We start from the raw sequence: 17,700 nt of genomic DNA on the forward strand, positions 1-17,700 counted from the left end.
ACAGGGGAATGAGACAGCTCCTTTATTGCTCTGTAGCTGAGGAGAGTGAAACAGCCTCATAAAGTTACAAATTCCACAGGAACAAGGTAATTGTGGTCTCCACCTTTAAAAACCCTTTCCTTAGCCCCTTCTGGACAGCACATATTCAGTTTAGCTTTAAGGAGGCTGACCTGCAAGCAGCTTCAATAAAAATTGTAATTTTAATCTGGATTGAGTCGTGAGTTCTCAACTCTGTACCATAATATTCAAATAAATTTAAACATATTAGTCTCAATTATTTATAATTTCTTTACAGGAAAAGTTTGTAAATCAATTCTTCTAGCTTTTGTTTGTACAGTGTCGGCATAGGTTTCCCATAGCGGCAGTCCACCTCAGCAGGCTCCGCTCAGCATGTGCTGACTGATGCTTCTTAAGAGCTGTACTTTTTTAGTTAATGTATTCTGAACTTATTTAAAGGTAAGTGACTTTACGACAGTTGTTCTTTTATTTGCATGGTACAAAGAACATTTAAAGTAGAAGAAACCCAGTGTTTAGTCTTTTCTAGACAGTCCTCTCAAGTCATCTTGAGCACTTTCCATCACCATTTAAAATATTTCTAAATAAGCAAAAGTTTCTTCTCTTCCACAGAGCAGGTGATAACTGATATTACATATGGTTTTCTCTAATCTGTTCAGAGTGTGTTCTGTTTTAAAAATGTATTATTAATGGCCATTGTTGCACAAAAATAATTACTATTTTCATATATTTTTGTATTTTTCCTAATGTTCTTTAATGAGCCCATTCCATATTATGAACATTTTAAAATAAGAAAGGAAAACTATGGACTTAAAAGGCAGAACTCTTAGACTACATCTTCAGTTTTCTGTCCACTCAGTCCTGTTCTCTTACTATATGGTGTGTGATTTAACATAAGGTAAGGGAGTGGCCACCAAACAGGCAGGCTAAATGCAGAACTTTGCTGGATGCTGTTGAAGCTTCATTACCCCTAAATAAAATTTCCTGCATTTCTATGAAGTATTGTCAAAAGCTTGAATCTTAGATCTTACTCCGTTGAAATGAACTGGCTTCTTAACATGGAATCCTGGATATCCTCTAACTTTGCAGGTTTTTTTTTTTTTGCTGATTTTTTGTTGTCTTTTTATTCATTTTGTCAACAAGGGACAATAAAATTATAGGATATTTTCATTTAGATGACAGCAGGATGGATAACTGAACTATCAAGAATTCATATGCTATAGTCAGGATGCCGGTGTGACATATAAATCCAGATTCATCAAAAGTGTTTATTACCCACTTTTGTTTTTTATGCAGGGCGCAGGAAAGTGTGATGTAAAGGAGGAAGTGGAGTGGAAAAAATTACTGAGTACATTTCACACTTCTCCTTTGCCAGTTAATAAACTTGTTTTGGAAAATACACCGGTCACCCTCAGTGCACAAAGCATTTTCTTGCGTCTCTTTAGAAGTATGCTTGTAGCAGAGGTGTAAATGGTGGCTGGTCCCCTGTGAAGAATCCTGTTACTACCATGAAGAATAAGCAAGGTGGCATATTCAGCACTGGGCACCTGAGTTTTTCCCTGACAAGGCTTTTCTTTCTGTCCTGAATGTTGTCCTTTAACCAGTGAACAAACCCGAGGGCTCCACCTGCCCTCCATTCGTTACTGCCCTCTTGATTGCTCCTCATTATTCTCTTTGTCTCTCAAGACTGGTCAGCATCACCCACTACCTACACTCCCTCACCACACAGCCGCATCTTTGACATATGCCTCCACCTTGTCACTCCCTCACTCTGACATTTGGCCCGGGCACACAGGTCTTGTCCTTAGTATAGATTCTCACTCCTTGTCTACAAAGTGTTGCAAAAAATAATTTACCTTGATGCTTTGGAAGTCTTGATGCTTTGGAAGTCTGTAGTCAAGACTGACCTTGATCTGTTTATGATATGATTTTGGGTTTTTCTTTTCAGACTCAAGGTGATCCTCTTGCCTCAGGGTTATCCAGAGTGATTACAGGAGTCAGGCATCACATCTGGCTCAATATATTTAAAATATTCTGTATATTTATCATTTTAAAAAATGAGTTCATACCACTTTTTTATTTTTATTTATTTTTATTTTTGAGACAGGTAAAATGTCCTGAGTGGCCTTGAACTTGTGGCAATTCTTCTGTATCAGTCTCTCAAGTGCTGGAATTACATGTATGAACCACACATCTGGCTCTTAAAACAAAATAGTTTATTTTAAAAGTGATACAAGTAGGATATAGTTTTTCAGAAAGTGACATCCTTTTGCAATGTGGTTATTTAGGAGGCTTCTTGGGCAAATCAATCCGAGCTGGGCTAGTGGAACTTGGGCAAAAAGAAAAATGGGAAAGAGTTTCAGATGGGTAATCTTGAATATACAAATCTAAATCAATGATATTTTGAGCATTTTGTGGAATGTTTTAAAAACAATTTCCTATAAAAACAACCCCAGATTCCAGTCTGTTATTTCCTTCTTCAGTGTGATTACATGTTTAGCCTGGAACTGATGCTGTACAACTTCCCTGTCATAGATTCCAACAGTAAAGGAAAACTACGCCTAAGAATCTTGGATGCATACTGCTGTCACCTCACTATCCAATTCCCTGGTGGATTAGCCATGATGAAAACAGTCATCTGAGGTGGATTGAATTGGATCATCATTAAACTTAGGGGGTAACATAAATTCTGAGATTTTTTTAAAAAACGAATATTTCATTTTCTTTTCTATATAATATGGAAAAACAATCTTCAAGACAAAAGGAAAGAAGTGACTAGGAAACCAGATAATAAGCAGAGGGCTTTGTAAATTCACTTCTATTACAGAAGAAAATATGAACTATAGTTTTTTTGTTTAAAAAAACTGAGTTGCCTGTATTTACAATTCTATTGACTATAAACTGCTTTTCCTCTGTCTATTTCTCCCCCTGAGGTCCTCTTCTACTGTCCATTATTGAATTAAGGATTTCAGACATATGCATTGGAGAAAATGCCAAATTTCAATTAATACACATTACTGTCAGAAGAAGGACAAATAAGAATTTTATTAAACAATGTGATGTTTTTGCTTGTTTATTAGGAGAGCAGCCCAATTCATTTCTAGAGCATAAGCTGCTATTAATTTTGGTGTGTGTATCTGTGGTGTGTTTGTTGAGATAGCATGTCAGGTAGCCCAAACTAACATCAATCAAACTCCTTAAATAACTGAAAATTACTTTGAACTCTTCATCCTTTTGCCTCCACCTTTCAAGTATAAGGATTGGAGACCTGCACAGATTGTGCTATTGTTTCTGAGAATGTCCTAAGGACCTATGGACAGGATGTGTTAGGTTCCTGGGAAATCAGTGAGCAAATGAATAGCTCTGTGTGATACAGAAGTATGGAGCTGTGAATTTGTGAGAGGCCCAAGGGCTTAAATGAGGTATCTGAGCAAGCAGTATAGATCTGAGCAATCTATAGGACATCTACTGAATAAGACAAGGGTAGAGGGTAGAAATTCAGGGCTTAAGGGGCCTCATCAGCAAAACATTTGTTGTCACTGTTAGATCTTTGATATACATGTGACCACAGGGCACAAAAATGCTGTCAGGTTACAGTGAAAATTTTGGTATGTGAAATTACTAATCAAAATTGCTTTTAAAAATGGGGCAAATTTGGAAGTATCCGGGACTTAGTGGGCCTGATTCATGGCTCACCTGCTACCAGGGTTGGAAAACAGTCACTGAGAACAGGACTGGCTGAAGATGTGCAATGAGAATGTCTTAACCAACACAAGTGGCCAGCTGCATTTGGCTCAGATTGTGATTGGATCCTTGAAATCGTTATTTGATTTTTAGTTCAGTGATTCACAATATTCAGTTACGCCATAATGTTGCATTAAGCTGTGATATCACTTGCCTTTTAACCCCAAACCTTTGGCCAATATTTTCTCTATCAGGGTTTGTGGTGAGGACGCACGGAAGAGGTGACTGGTGAGTTAGGGATGGAAACAGCTGCAGTGGAGGACAGAAAGAAGAGAGAGTGAAGCTAGGCAGGGGTGGAGCAAGCCTTTAAGTCCACTACTTGAGAGGCAGAGATGGGCAGATCTCTGAATCCGAGGCCAGCCTGGTCTACAGAGTGAGTTCCAGAATAGCCAGGACTAGCTACATAGAGAATCCCTGCCTCAAAAAACCAAAACCAAAACCAAACCAAAACAAAACAAAAAAACAGGAGGAGGGGGAGTGGTGAGGAACAATTCTTTATTCTATCAATTATGTTTTAAATAAATGCTGATTGGCCAGTAGCCAGGCAGGAAGTATAGGCAGGACAACCAGATAGGAAGTAGAAGCAGAGCAATGAGAACAGGAGAATTCTGGGAAGGAGGAAGCCCATTCCTCTGCAGTCCTGTCCAGACACCGAAGAAGCAGGATGTGACCTACCCCACTGAAAAAGGTACTGAGCCATGTGGCTAACATAGATAAGAATAATGGGCTATATAAGTTATAAGAGTTAATAAGAAGCCTGAGCTAATGGGCCAATTAGTTTATAACTTATGGAGACCTCTGTGTGATTTTCTTTGGGACATATGGACTGTGGGAACTGGGCAGGACAGAAACCCCAACAAGCAGGCCCTCATGTTACAGGGGAGGAGTTATAGGAAGCTAAGTGAGGTACAGAAATCAGTGAAAATCAGAAATCAGGAGAGGTAAAGAGAACCACCGAGGACCCTTAAGAGATCCACATTAGTATGTGTACCCCTAGATATCAAGCACTTGACTTCCACAGGAAAAAGCAAAGTCCACTATTCTATACACCTTGACAGTTATTGAACAAAATCATAAAAATGGCAATAATCCAGCTTAAGCAGTAGCTTTTCACTTCTGTGTGTAATATCCTGTTTGAACTGATTGTATTTTTGAATCTTAGTTGCTGCAAACATTTTGAAATTAGGATGTGCACAGGTACCTGTTGTTCTCTTGACTTGCGAGCAGAGCTTGAGGGTGAATACAGCTGTCTTCTTCAGAATTTAAATGGATACTCACTCCTTTACACTTTCCATCTGTGGTGTTGCTAATTGGTAGGAATAAAAGGAAAACTATATGAACCACGTCACAGTTTTGAAAGTAATTAATAACTTTCATTTTGAGATTTAAGTTAATTGGATTAGGAAATACTAAACCCATTATGTCAGAAGACTTTAGCTTGTCTATATATGTGTATCCACATCTTAATATTTCTGGAATAATTTTGGTTAGTAAATAGGTTTACCACAAATTTTGACAACTTCACATACTAATAATAGCTTTTCATTGCAACCTGATATAGCATCCTTGTGCTCTGTGACCATTAGTGATGTTGGGAAGTTCATTATATTATATTATCACAAGTAATCTAGAATCAAGACATAATAGGAGGTTATAGGAAAGTACCATCCTCTTTTTATGTAAAGCATTTGAACAACCAAAGATTTTGGTATCTATGAGAATTCTAGAACCAAGGGCCTTCAGATTGTGAGGAATGACTAGATCTAGTAATGTACGGAAAAAGAAACTAATTATTTTAAGATTAGTAACTAAATAAATAATTGCTAACATTTTCTGGCATTCATTATAAGCATAGTACTGTGTTCAGTAAGATAGGGGCTACTATCTCACAGGCAAGTAAGATGAAGTTTGATGGTCAGCGTTTTGCTCAGGGATTCATAGCTGGTGACTGACAATGCACTAAGGTCTGACCATAAGCCACATGCTCTCACCAGAAATTCTACATCATGTCTTCTGGAGTTACTTAGCAAGTACTTTATATAACATAAATGACAAATTATTTGTGAATTAGTACTAGAATTAAGAATGAAAAACGCAGTTAGCTCACTTACCACTACTCCTCACCACTCAACTCCTCTTTACCCTCTTAGACTGAGAGAAGCACGTAAGACAGAGGGACCATGATCAGAGGCCAGTTTCTCTAGCACATGGAAGGCCAGTGAGACTGAAGATAAAGAAGAGTGGAGAGTGGTGATGTAGTAGTGAGACAAGTCATGTTGGAAAGTATGCATACGTGAAGAGTGGGCATGTGCGGGGAGCTAGACCTGCTGAAAGAACCTTCTGGGTGGTTATTAGTAGTAACACAAACACAGGAAAGTGCTTTTTTAGATAATGGCTCTAAGAGTTTTGTTACTTCAAATATTATACCAAGGAAGGTGTCAATATTTTCTCTGATTAGACAGGAAGGCTGCTTGGTATAGACTGGGCATGGTTAGAAACAACAAGAGAACAAGGCCAACAGCTCTGAATGGAGAAGTCTAAACAGTACTAAGGAAGAAATGGAAATATCCCTTAAAGAAATCTAGGAAAGCACAAACAAAAAATTGGAAATGAATAAATCCATTAAAGAAAGCCAAGAAAAATCAGTTGAAAGAAATGAATAAAACTGTTCAAGACCTGAAAATAGAAACAGAAACAATTAAGAAGACACAAACTGGAGGAATTTTGGAAATGAAAAATATGGATAAGTGAACAGGATCTACAGACACAAGCATCACCAACAAAATACAAGAGAAGAGAGAATACTGTGCTGGAGATCGGTGCCTTTGTGAGCGCCCACAGTTTTCCTACATTTTTCCTACTATGGGGAGACAGGTAAGAGGACTGACCGCAATTTATTAACTGGAAAGTTGACTCTCACTAAGTAGCAAGTAGGCTCTCCAGCCTCCAGAACTGTGAAAAATCAATGCTTATTGTCTAAGCTTCCCAATTTTGTATTTTGCTAGAGTTACCCATATAGACTGAGATGGTTCATTCACTAGAACAATAAACATGAACTGTGAACTTGGTTTAGGACTAGTTAAAAATGTATTCTGATTTGGTAAGGAGTTATAGCCAACATGCTTTCTTTTGCAACACTCTTAGTAATGGCTGACATATTTATTCATTTGGTAAATATTTCAAGCACACCTGTGTGTCAGGGGCAGCTTTCAATGCTTTTACATTGGTAAAATTGGTAGCCTATGATGTATGTGCCATAGAACACCCTATTCAGCTTCTCTATGCTTACAGGTCAGCATGTGCTACATCTCAGCCACGGTAAGATGCCAGCAGCTTCATACCTTTAAGAAATACCTTTTGGCTGTTTTCTTTCTTCAGTTTCTTCTTAAAAGGTTGTTTCTTTTTTTACTTTTTTTTTTTTTTTTTTTTTTAAAAAAAAAAAGTACTAGTGGGCTGGCATTATAGCTCAGTGAGTAAAGGTGCTTGTTGCCAAGCATGGTAATCTGAGTTTGATCTTGGGTCTTGACTTCCACAAATTATCCTCTGACTACCATGTTGCTGTTGTGGTGTGAATACATGTACACAGGCAAGCGTGCGCACACACACATGCACATATACACACAAATATACAGTGACTGTTAGCATATATATTTCTTTTGGTGTAAATATAATATTTTGTGTAACCAGGGCCACCTTCCTGATAATTACCACATCTGTCTTTATGAAGGTATATTCTATTGTGTTCTTTTAATTTGTTTTGTTTTCTAAGACAAGGAACACAGAATTTACAAATTCAGTTTTTTCCCTTCATATTCTTTCTCTCTGCATATACATATTTGCATGTGTGAGGATATATGTATATGACCTAAGTGTCAGGAGTCTTCCTCTATTGCTTTCTGCATTATTCCACCAAGACAAGGCCAGTCAAACCCAGAGCAAACTTACATGGCAAGTCTGTCTAGTCAACTTGTCCTAGAAGATTCATTGTCTCTACCTTCTGAGCACTGGAATTATGGGAGGGCCACCATGTCCAGCTGGCATTTACATGGGTGCTGGGATCTTAACTGAAGTCGTTACACTTGCCATGCAAGAGCTTTTACGGCTAAGCCACCTTCCCACGCTATCTTTGTTTTGCTTTGACTGAGCCAAAGTTTTATTCTGTGACTCAGGCCTCAAACTCGTGGCTATTCTATCTAAGTCACCAGAATGTTAGGGCACAGGTGCAGACCACAGGATCCTCTGAAATTTTTGTGGAAAATGTGACTATACTCACCGTTTTTTATATTTTCGAATCAGGCAATAGGAAACAAGGATGAGTGAAATAAAGATGATTATCCCAATGAAAATGCCTAAACAAGGAAACAAAATAATTAAATGAAAAACACAATACAGGAATTCTAAACGGTCTTAACAGCTAATCCCACTGTTGGTTACTAATGACTTTTTACATGTGCCTTTACTCCAGGTTCTACTCTACCCTGGTTTTACTCTAGAACATCAGACCTATAACCACAGTACTATAGTTATGGGTGACCAGAGCATCCTATAAGCGTCTTCCCAGTTGTGCTACTTGGCTCAGCATACACAGCTTACTCAGGTCTTTAATGGAAGGCATGAGACAGGCCAGTCTATGCCATAGAAATCCCCTTGGTGTCAAACTTTGTATGAATCCATTTGTGCTGGGTAAACAGTCCACCTGATATAGTTTAGATTCACTTGAGAAGACTGTCTCAGTGAGGAATTATCCAGCTCAGGCTGGCCTATGGGCAGACCGAAAGTTACGTGTACTAAGGCGGTACTGCAGCACCATTCTCAGGCAAGGGAACATGAGCTCTACGAGGAGGGAGAAGAGTTCTTGACTGTGGATGTGAGCAGCTGCTTCAAGTTCCTGCCACCAAGACTTCCCCGTAATAATGGACGATATCCTGGAATTATTAGCTAAAAATGAAAGCTCCTTTCTCCTCTAAGTTGTTTTTGTCATAGTATCTTATCATAGCAACAGAAATAAAGGTGAAGACAATATCCTTCTATCTCCAGACACAAGATCACGGAGATAATGGTTTTATGGCTTTAACAATACAAATTATCAGGACGACTACCCAGAAACGTATTTCCGGTACAGAGCAGAGAGGGAGTTGTCTCTCCCGCAATGTTAAAATAAAGAATTGTTGGCAGTGAAGAATGTTTACTCACTCAAATGATTCGAAGATGAGGTCCCTCAATGTGCACGAGGATGTCAATGCCATGACACCCTAAACTGGTGTTTCTCACCTTTCCTAATGCTGTGACCCTTTAATACAGTTCCTCATGTATTAAATAACCATGGAATTATTTTCATTGCTACTTCATTTAAATGTAATTTTACTACTGCTATGAATCATGATGTAAATGTCTGTGCTTTTTGATGCTGTTAAGTGACCCCTGTGAAATGAGGTCATGACCCACAGGTTGAGAACTGCTGCCATAAATACACATTTTCATTGAACTTAAAAGGTATTTTGATTTCTTTTTACATAGCACTTATTATAAGTAGATACTTACTGTTTAAGCAAACCTATCAAAGGACTTACCAAGTATGAGAAGACGGTTTGAGCCTGAAAGAGAAACAAAGCCACAGAAATGTTACTGGCACATATGGTCACACAGCTACATTTGCTAGTATGGTTCATTCTGATTTTAATCTAGGAGTCAGTTATTGTTTTTCTAATATAAAATACCTTTGGTATCACTCCTACAATCTCATTTTATTATTTTCACTCACTGAAAATTTCTTTAAACTTTTTATTATAAAAATAATATTACTACAAAAGAAAATTTATAAAGCAATATAAAAGAAAAATATCACTCAAAAATGTTTTGGCACATTTTCTTTTTTATTTATTTATTTATTTTTTTTATTGAAAAAAAAAATTTTCTGCCTCCTCCCCGTCTCCCATTTCCCTCCCCCTCCTCCCGCCCCTCTCCCCCTCCCCCCCCTTTTTTAAAAGATTTATTTATTTATTGTGTACACAGTGTTCAGCCTCCATGTATGCCCTCAGGCCAGAAGAGGGCACCAGGTCTCAGTACAGATGGTTGTGAGCCACCATGTGGTTGCTGGGAATCGAACTCAGGACCTCTGGAAGAGCAGTCAGTGCTCTTAACCTCTGAGCCATCTCTCCAGCCCTTGGCACATTTTCATTGCATACATTCCCCACACATCTAAAGTCTTCACACAGTGAGCTGAAGTGCAAATTAATATAGAGGCAGCAAACACAACCTATCCCATATACTGTGCTCAGTGACTTATGTATTTAAGTTGCTTCAAGCTTTTGCTTTTAAACTGTTAAGAAAATTTGTATTTTCATATATTACTTCATTAACCATACAGGTCTCTTTACTGTTTTTTGTTTTTGTAAAAGTTTTTCCAAATACTCAATAGCACTTTCAATATACAGCAATATCATTACATTCTTACTTGTTAAACACCATTTGCCTAAAATCCTTTTCACTGTTAATATAATGGAGGAAATTTACCTTGTTGTTTTCTTTGGCCTTTCCCCCCTGCTTCTGATGATATTAAAGTTTCTATATATTTATATACCAGAGTAAAAATAATATTTATACCTATTCTCCAAATTCTGTATTCTAAGATATTTTCTGCACTTCCTGCTTCTGTTCCAGAGTCATGTTATATTGAACTGGACAAATGTCTTTTACCTCAGAAATGACACAGGACTTGTGAACTAGGAAGATCTATAAAGTGAGAAGACAGCAGGGCACTTGTGCTTTTGAGAGATAGGTGGGCAAAACAAAACAAAACAAAAACTAAAACAAACCCTAAAAAAGAAACAAACAAAAAATGGATTCTAGAAAAACAGTTGCACCAAAGAAAGGGATCCTGGGGCCTAAGGAGAATGGAATTCAGTACACGCTTTACCTGCCACACCTTGAGCCTCACTGAGAATTCCAATGAAGTCTCTGAGTTTTCACACCTTCTCTGAAGCTGAACTTACTTGTCCTGAAATCAATACCAAGCTTGCATGGGTTGTAACACGATTATCTCTTGCCTAAGGAAGATGTAGCTGTGACCTTACTAACAGGTCACTGAGTTGGTGATAAGGTAGACCTAAGACCACCAGGACATCCATCCTCTGGTATTGGTACTCAAAGGTAACTATTTTATTTTAATTGCTTTCAAAATTTCCCATAGTGAGCTGTTCCAAGGCTGTAGCATCTCTACAATGTACTTCCTAATTTCCTTTTTAGGAAGACCAATGGCTGGTATCTTGTGCAATTTATCCTAAGACATAGGGACAAATACTGTTTTTTTCTTCTTTTCTTTATTTTTTCCCCTTCTATGTTCTTCTCCCCTCAAAGAACTAAGATTTCAAGGTTTGAAACGAGATGTATCGAGAGGAATGAGAGCCCAAAGGAGGCTGCTTTAGTCTAGATCTCAATCCAGAGAAGAAGTTCACAGTGGTGCAGCATAATTCATGAGGAGTTTACCCTAAAATCTGATTTCAAGAACCTTCTAGTTGGTAGATATTTGGCCCCTTTTGTCTCCACCTCGGTGCTGGATAGTTTTACATCAACTGATATAGGTTAAAATTACCTGAGTGGAGGAAATCTCAATTAAGAAAATGCCTCTACAATATCAGACTGTAGGTCAGCCTGTAGGGCATTTTCTTGATTAACGATGGGGAGAGCCCAACCCATTGTGTGTGGTGCCATGCCTGGTGACTGAGAGAGCCAGTAAGTGTTCTTCCATGGAACCTGCCTCCAGGTTCTGGACCTGTTTGAGATCCTGTCCTTACTTCCTTTGATGAAGTACTACAATGTGGAAGTGTAAGCCAAATAAACCCTTTCCTCCCCAAGTTGATATTTGGTACCTTTACCTAATAGTTGTCTGATGTGGGAGTGTCATATATCAATCTGTTGATTTCATTGGTTAAGTAATAAAGAAACTGCTTGGCCCTCATAGGTTAAAACATAGGTGGGTGGAGTAAACAGAACAGAATGCTGGGAGGAAGAGGAAGTGAGCTCAGACTTGACAGCTCTGCTCTCTGGAGCAGAGGCCATGCTCCCCTTTCCCGGCCAGACACAATGAAGCAAGCCGCCAGGTCAGACATGCTGAATCTTTCCTGGTAAGACTGATGCTACACAGATTATTAGAGATGGGTTGATCGCGATATGAGAATTAGCCAGTAAGGGCTAGAGCTAATGGGCCAAGCAGTGTTTAAAAGAATACAGTTTGTGTCTTGTTATTTTGGGGCATAAGCTAGTTAGGCGACTGGGAGCTGGGGTGGCAGGAACACAGCCCACCGCAGCTCCCCACTACAGTTGTCCTTTTTAACTACAGTACTGAAAATTATTCTTCTTGAGAATTATTTATTTAGGACTTTTGATCATTTATTTGTTATAGCACCCAGTCCCTATTGATATGTGGAGTGACTGACTATACCAGGCTACATAATTTTTGTGGTTTGGAGCAAGTTATCAAAGCCCTTCATGTCTCAATTTCTATATCTATTAAAAAAAGTGTCCTTAGAATATGATCTCATGGTTATTATGAGCACTTAATTAGAATATCTATCTATCTATCTATCTATCTATCTATCTATCTATCTATCTATCTATCTATCTAATTATCTGTCTACATACCTACCTATCTTTTGCCTATCACTAGTCATTGTAAATCAGTACTAAATGTTCAATATACTTTAACTTTTATATTATTACCGTTAACACAACTATCACTAAAGTATTTTATGATAATTCTATTAACCTTTTATTCTATTTTGTATGTATTTTCTATCTCTTCAGTACTTTGTTATTTATATTTCAAATTCATCAATAGGTCCAAAAAGTGAACAATCTTTATGAAAATTGGCTTCCTTCTTTGTTGGTAATGCTACAGATCAAATGTATGTTTTTTGTAGAAGATGAGTTATAAATATTGTAAGGGCCAGTGGTGATGGGAGAGAACCAGTGGACATATGAACACACAGAGACCATTGTAGAACACACAGGGTCTGTATAGGTCCTAGCCAGATGAGGTCCCTGCATTGAGAGGGGCAAGTGAACAGGATCTACCAGCACTAACTAAGACGCTATCTCCAACTGACAGTAGCTTGCAAATGAGAAATTATTTTTCTCCAGTGGAGTCTCACTGGAGATACAAACTACACTCAAGGGAAGGCACCATGCCCAGCAGTAGGTGGCCAACTCAAAATGAACTCAGCGGTATTGAAGGATTTTTTTTTTGTTGTTGTTACTTGACTTTTGCTTATATATTATGGTTTCTGATGTGGTTTTATGGGTTTTCTGTGTGGGTGTGTGTCTCTCTGTGTATATGTGCCTTTTCTATTACAGATTCACACTTCAAGCAAGCTTTACGAATATACAACTTGTATTTTAAGACAGCACATTCTTAGCTCCGTAATCTCTACACATTGTAACACCTCATCACAGTGGGCACCAGAATAGAGAGGTGACTGGTCAGTCAGTGAGTGAAGATGCTGGGAAGGGGCTCCAACCCCTGTATCTTGTACTTACGAGATACACAGTTGGCCAGAGGAGGATCCCAGGTGGCATCTAACTGGCACTGGCTCTGAGAACTGCCTTCTAGAGTATACCCATCCTTACATTCCAAGGTTACATTATCTTCATAGTAATATTTTTTCATTTTCAGCTCCTCACTGATTCCACTCATATGCTCTGGGATGATACATGTCACTCCTGCAATAAGAAAAAAATCACAAAAAAATTGTATTGTGTTGTTAACTGAAAGTACTATTATAGAAACATCTACAGCCCCAAACTTTGCCTTCTACAAAATGGGGCATATTTTCAATAAAAAAATTATTACCACTCCTCCAAACTTATGATTTAATTTTTTTCTGACTTTCATTTCTTGTGTACAGTAAGATGGGACTCTTCTGATTATCAGCGTTGTAGTTGGTCATATTTAGAAAGATCAGAAGATAGGACAACTACGTTTTAGCCCTGGCTCCATGGAACAAATATATGTTCTCATCTTAGAGACTTAACATGAAATTTTTCTAAGTAGAGAATATATGCTGATATTTGTGCTCTGGATTAAGTGAATACTTCTGATCTGTTTTTGTATAAAGAACCAAGAAGTTAGTAACTTGCAATTCTAATTTTAAATATCATCTTTCTATTTATTTCCTTTATTGAATTTAACTTATCCTTGAAATTGCTTTCTTTTTCTGTCCAGCCATCAATACCTCTTCAAACTTCAAGTAAAGCTTCCTTTTCTGTTATAATTGTCTAAAATTTGCCCCAAATATGTTTCTCTCTATAGGTATCAACAAGATAAAGTAGCATCTATGAGGTGTGGTTTTCCTATATTACAATACTTTGATTACTGTGCTAAAAGTAGCTTTCTGACCCTTCTGAAAACAGAATCCGAGTCCTAGAATGGAGCTCAGGAATATCTTTTCTGCAATAATGCAGGTGATTTCGCCACTATGACAGATGGAAAGACAATGGTGCAAAGTGTGCTTTACTGGTTAAGACAAAATGAATTTTACTAATAGTGTTGAGGAAGAATAGGGAGAGAGAGAGAGAGAGAGAGAGAGAGAGAGAGAGAGAGAGAGAGCAAGCAAAGAAAGACAACTCCCAGAACAGTAACTGTATGTTTCCCATTGATGACAGCTGGAGAATATGGACAAAAATTTCCTAGAAAGAGATAAAATCTTTAGGTCCTATTAATTTCATTAAAAATAACTAATATGATGGTAGTATCTGTGAGTGGGACATTAGTACTTTTGGATCTGTAAGGATTTGCTAAGATGGAACTGAGCTAACCAGAACTAGAGTTTGTTCTAAAAGCCCAGAAGACAGTAGGCCTAGATCACCTAGGAAGCTAATTTTTTAAAAAACAGATTTGGAAATAGGTTTCTGGTTTTGGTTTTATTTTATTTTATTTTTAGCAACTATTCAGTTGCCTACTTTACACCAGGGATAGTAAGAGCCCCATTTACAACAAGTTTGAGGATGGGTGAAACTTTGGTCACACAAACACTAAATTCTAGGGAAACCTGTCTGAAACATGAACATTAGCAAAGCAAATGTTTCTTGGTCATTCAAGGCCATTATCAGTACCAAACAAATATACTATGGTGTCATCAGATAACTACAAAGATGTTTTTGTGCTAGATCAGACGGTTCTAGAGCATGAGATTTTGTTTAAAAACCAAAACAAACAAATTTTATCTCACTGTAGGAATTCACAGCTGATATATTTACTGCCAGTCTAATGTGTCAGTGCATTGGTTCAATACCACAATTTCTTATGGATTGAATATTTCTATAAACTTTCACCATAAAACATACAAATAGGTACCTAGCAATGTATTTTATTAAATCTTACTTGAAATAGGTATTTTATAATCAAAAGAAAAATTAAAAATTTAAAAACTGGCTTGCTTTGCTTTAGGACATATAAGTAGAATAGACGAGTAATGTTTTATATAGAAAACATGTACTTTAATCTATTTACAAATTTCTGAATCCTTGGTGTTTTTTGTAAGCATATGGTTTGGAAATAAAGGGTCCTCCATCATGTTAAAGATTGACTTACTACTCCCACTTCCTGTACCATAATAAATTCTTATATACATTTTTCTGTATCACACTTCACTATTTATCATGCTAGTTATATACTGTGATTTTTTTTAAAAAAATATTTATTTTCCTGTTCTTTATTTGTTTCCCAACTGGAAAACTAACTTCATGAAAATATGGATGACTCTAACCTATTTATTGCTCTTTCCACACATACAAAGTCCTGACTCAGAAGCTTTTGTCAGTAAATGCCATAGAGAAGACACTAGGCCTAATAAATACATCAGTGAGGGGATAAAAGAGCATGACAATTTAAGAGAGATCAACCTCCAATGACGAAACTAATAAATACAACAAATAGGTATCATTTCATGTACTTTTATATCACCTAGTTTCTTCCAACATATTCCCCACAAAATTCAACATCAACATACCACATGTTGATAAACCACAAACACCTACTTATAAGGCTTTTTTTGAAATCCTTCCAACAAATAAGTAGTTTAGTAAAGATCTGTAGGCAAAGGTAATTCTATGAGGGAAAGCACACTGGGAAAGAAAATCAGGAGTGCAATCCAGGCTGCATGGCTACTCACATCCACACACAGGAACACTGCTCTTCATTCCAGGTAAGACACAGTGACCAGTAAAGCTGCCTTTGTAGTCTTCCTGCATGTCCCCCGCCCTCCTGCCCAGCCCCTGATTTCTCCTCCATTTCTGTTCAGATAGGAGCAAGGCTCACATGAGTATCAACAAAGCCTAGCATATCAAATTGCAGTAAGCACCTCCCCTTGTATTCAGGCTGGGCAAGGCAATCCAGTATGAGGCATAGGTTCCTAAGAGGCAGCCAAAGCTCCTTTTATTAGGAGTTGCAGTAAACCAAGCTATACAACTGACACATATTTGTAGAGAACCTAGGTTGGTCTAACCCATACAGGCTCCCTGGTTGTTAGCTCAGACTCTGTGAATTCCTGAGTTCGGTCACTTGTTTCTACGGGTTTTCTTGTGATGACCTTGACCCCTCTGTACCCTACAATCATTCTTCTGTCTCTTTACCAGGATTCCCCAAGCTCAACCTATTGTTTGGCTGTAGATCTCTGCATCTGTTCCCATCAGTTATTGGATGAAGGCTCTCTGGTGACAACTGGGGTAGTCAACAATCTGATCATAGGAGATGGCCAGTATTGGGTAAGTATCCACTATTGCTCGGATCATCCTTGTTTCAGCCTTTACCTACCAGCAACTGGGGGAACAGTAGAGAAGAGTTCTGGCAGATCTTTATCCTCAAAGAAGCTTACATTCTTAGGGCATCTTTCTAAAATTCATTCCATGTGTACTGAACACCTTAAAGGAATGAGATCTTCCCTTAATGACTCACTGATGTCAACCATCAGTCTCATTGTTACAGTAGTTTCACAATGAGTGGAAAAAAACCCAGGAAATATGTCAAAGAGTTCTAGTGCATGGTGGTAGAAGAGCCATTGGTCATACTGCTTCCAGGGACAGTTTCCTGGATAGCAAAGATTTTACACACATACACACATACACACACACACACACACACACACTATGTTGTGGAAAACATCATAAGATGCTCAAGTAGATTTCTAGCTACTAAAGATTGGTTGATTTATTCATGTTTTTAAAGCTTGAGGACAATTTTTTTAGACTTTAAAAAAAAATATCTGGAACATGCAAGCTGTAAATGTCAGCAGCTGCTTGGAAGAAGATGGAGATGCAAAGGGGGAAGAATGAATGAAAAAGAAAAAACCCTATGCTGTCTGAGTTAAGCGAGCATGGAAATCGGCCACAAACAGACTTTGCAGCCTCATGGTGAGAAGGGGAATTACACACAAAGTGAGTACAAAACGTTAGGAAAGCGATAGAAAGAAATAGAAGACAAGTCATGCTTATCCAAGTAATTCAGAGAAGCAGGCAACTTATGAAGTGCACGTCTAAGGCCTATTAGGGACTTAAAATTTACTGTTAAAAACAAAAACCACTGGGACTGGAGAAATGGCTCCATGGTTATGAGCTCTGACTACTCTTCCACAGGACCTGGGTTTTATTCCCAACACTCTCGCAGTGGCTTAAAACCATCTGTAACTCCAAGATCTGTGAATCTGACACCCTTTTCTGGCCTTTATGGCAACGGGCATGCACACAATGCACAGACATACATGCGGGCAAAACACCCATACACAGCAAATAAATATTTTTAAAGTGTTGGCAAACCTTTGGAAAATTTTTATAGAACAAGTAACAAGTAGGAGAAATAAACTGATTTTGTGCAAGAGCTTTTCTTTTTAATCTTATTATTTCTTAATATTTCAGCATATTTTATATGCTTACGTTGAGACTTTAAGAATG

General features: G+C 37.9%; 2 protein-coding genes across 2 annotated transcripts in view; both read right to left on the minus strand.

Moving 5' to 3' along the window:
* The window catches only part of Cd46 (CD46 molecule), a 43,554-nt gene extending 38,514 nt beyond the window's left edge, over positions 1-5,040 (minus strand). The window contains exon 1 of the mRNA XM_057769282.1: positions 4,961-5,040. The gene's annotated coding sequence lies outside the window, so the exon portion shown is untranslated. The remainder of the gene's footprint in view (positions 1-4,960) is intronic.
* Cr2 (complement C3d receptor 2) overlaps positions 2,230-17,700 on the minus strand; it is a 90,321-nt gene continuing 74,850 nt past the window's right edge. The window contains exons 33-39 of the mRNA XM_057769909.1: positions 14,390-14,442; positions 13,849-13,855; positions 13,294-13,476; positions 9,330-9,353; positions 8,033-8,108; positions 4,961-5,065; positions 2,230-2,344 (exon numbers count right to left, since the gene is read on the minus strand). Coding sequence (XP_057625892.1) covers positions 2,296-2,344; positions 4,961-5,065; positions 8,033-8,108; positions 9,330-9,353; positions 13,294-13,476; positions 13,849-13,855; positions 14,390-14,442 — 497 coding nt within the window. The 3' untranslated portion in view covers positions 2,230-2,295. The remainder of the gene's footprint in view (positions 2,345-4,960; positions 5,066-8,032; positions 8,109-9,329; positions 9,354-13,293; positions 13,477-13,848; positions 13,856-14,389; positions 14,443-17,700) is intronic.

Source organism: Chionomys nivalis, chromosome 5 (genome assembly GCF_950005125.1).
Source record: "Chionomys nivalis chromosome 5, mChiNiv1.1, whole genome shotgun sequence".
Classification (NCBI taxonomy): Eukaryota; Metazoa; Chordata; class Mammalia; order Rodentia; family Cricetidae; genus Chionomys; species Chionomys nivalis.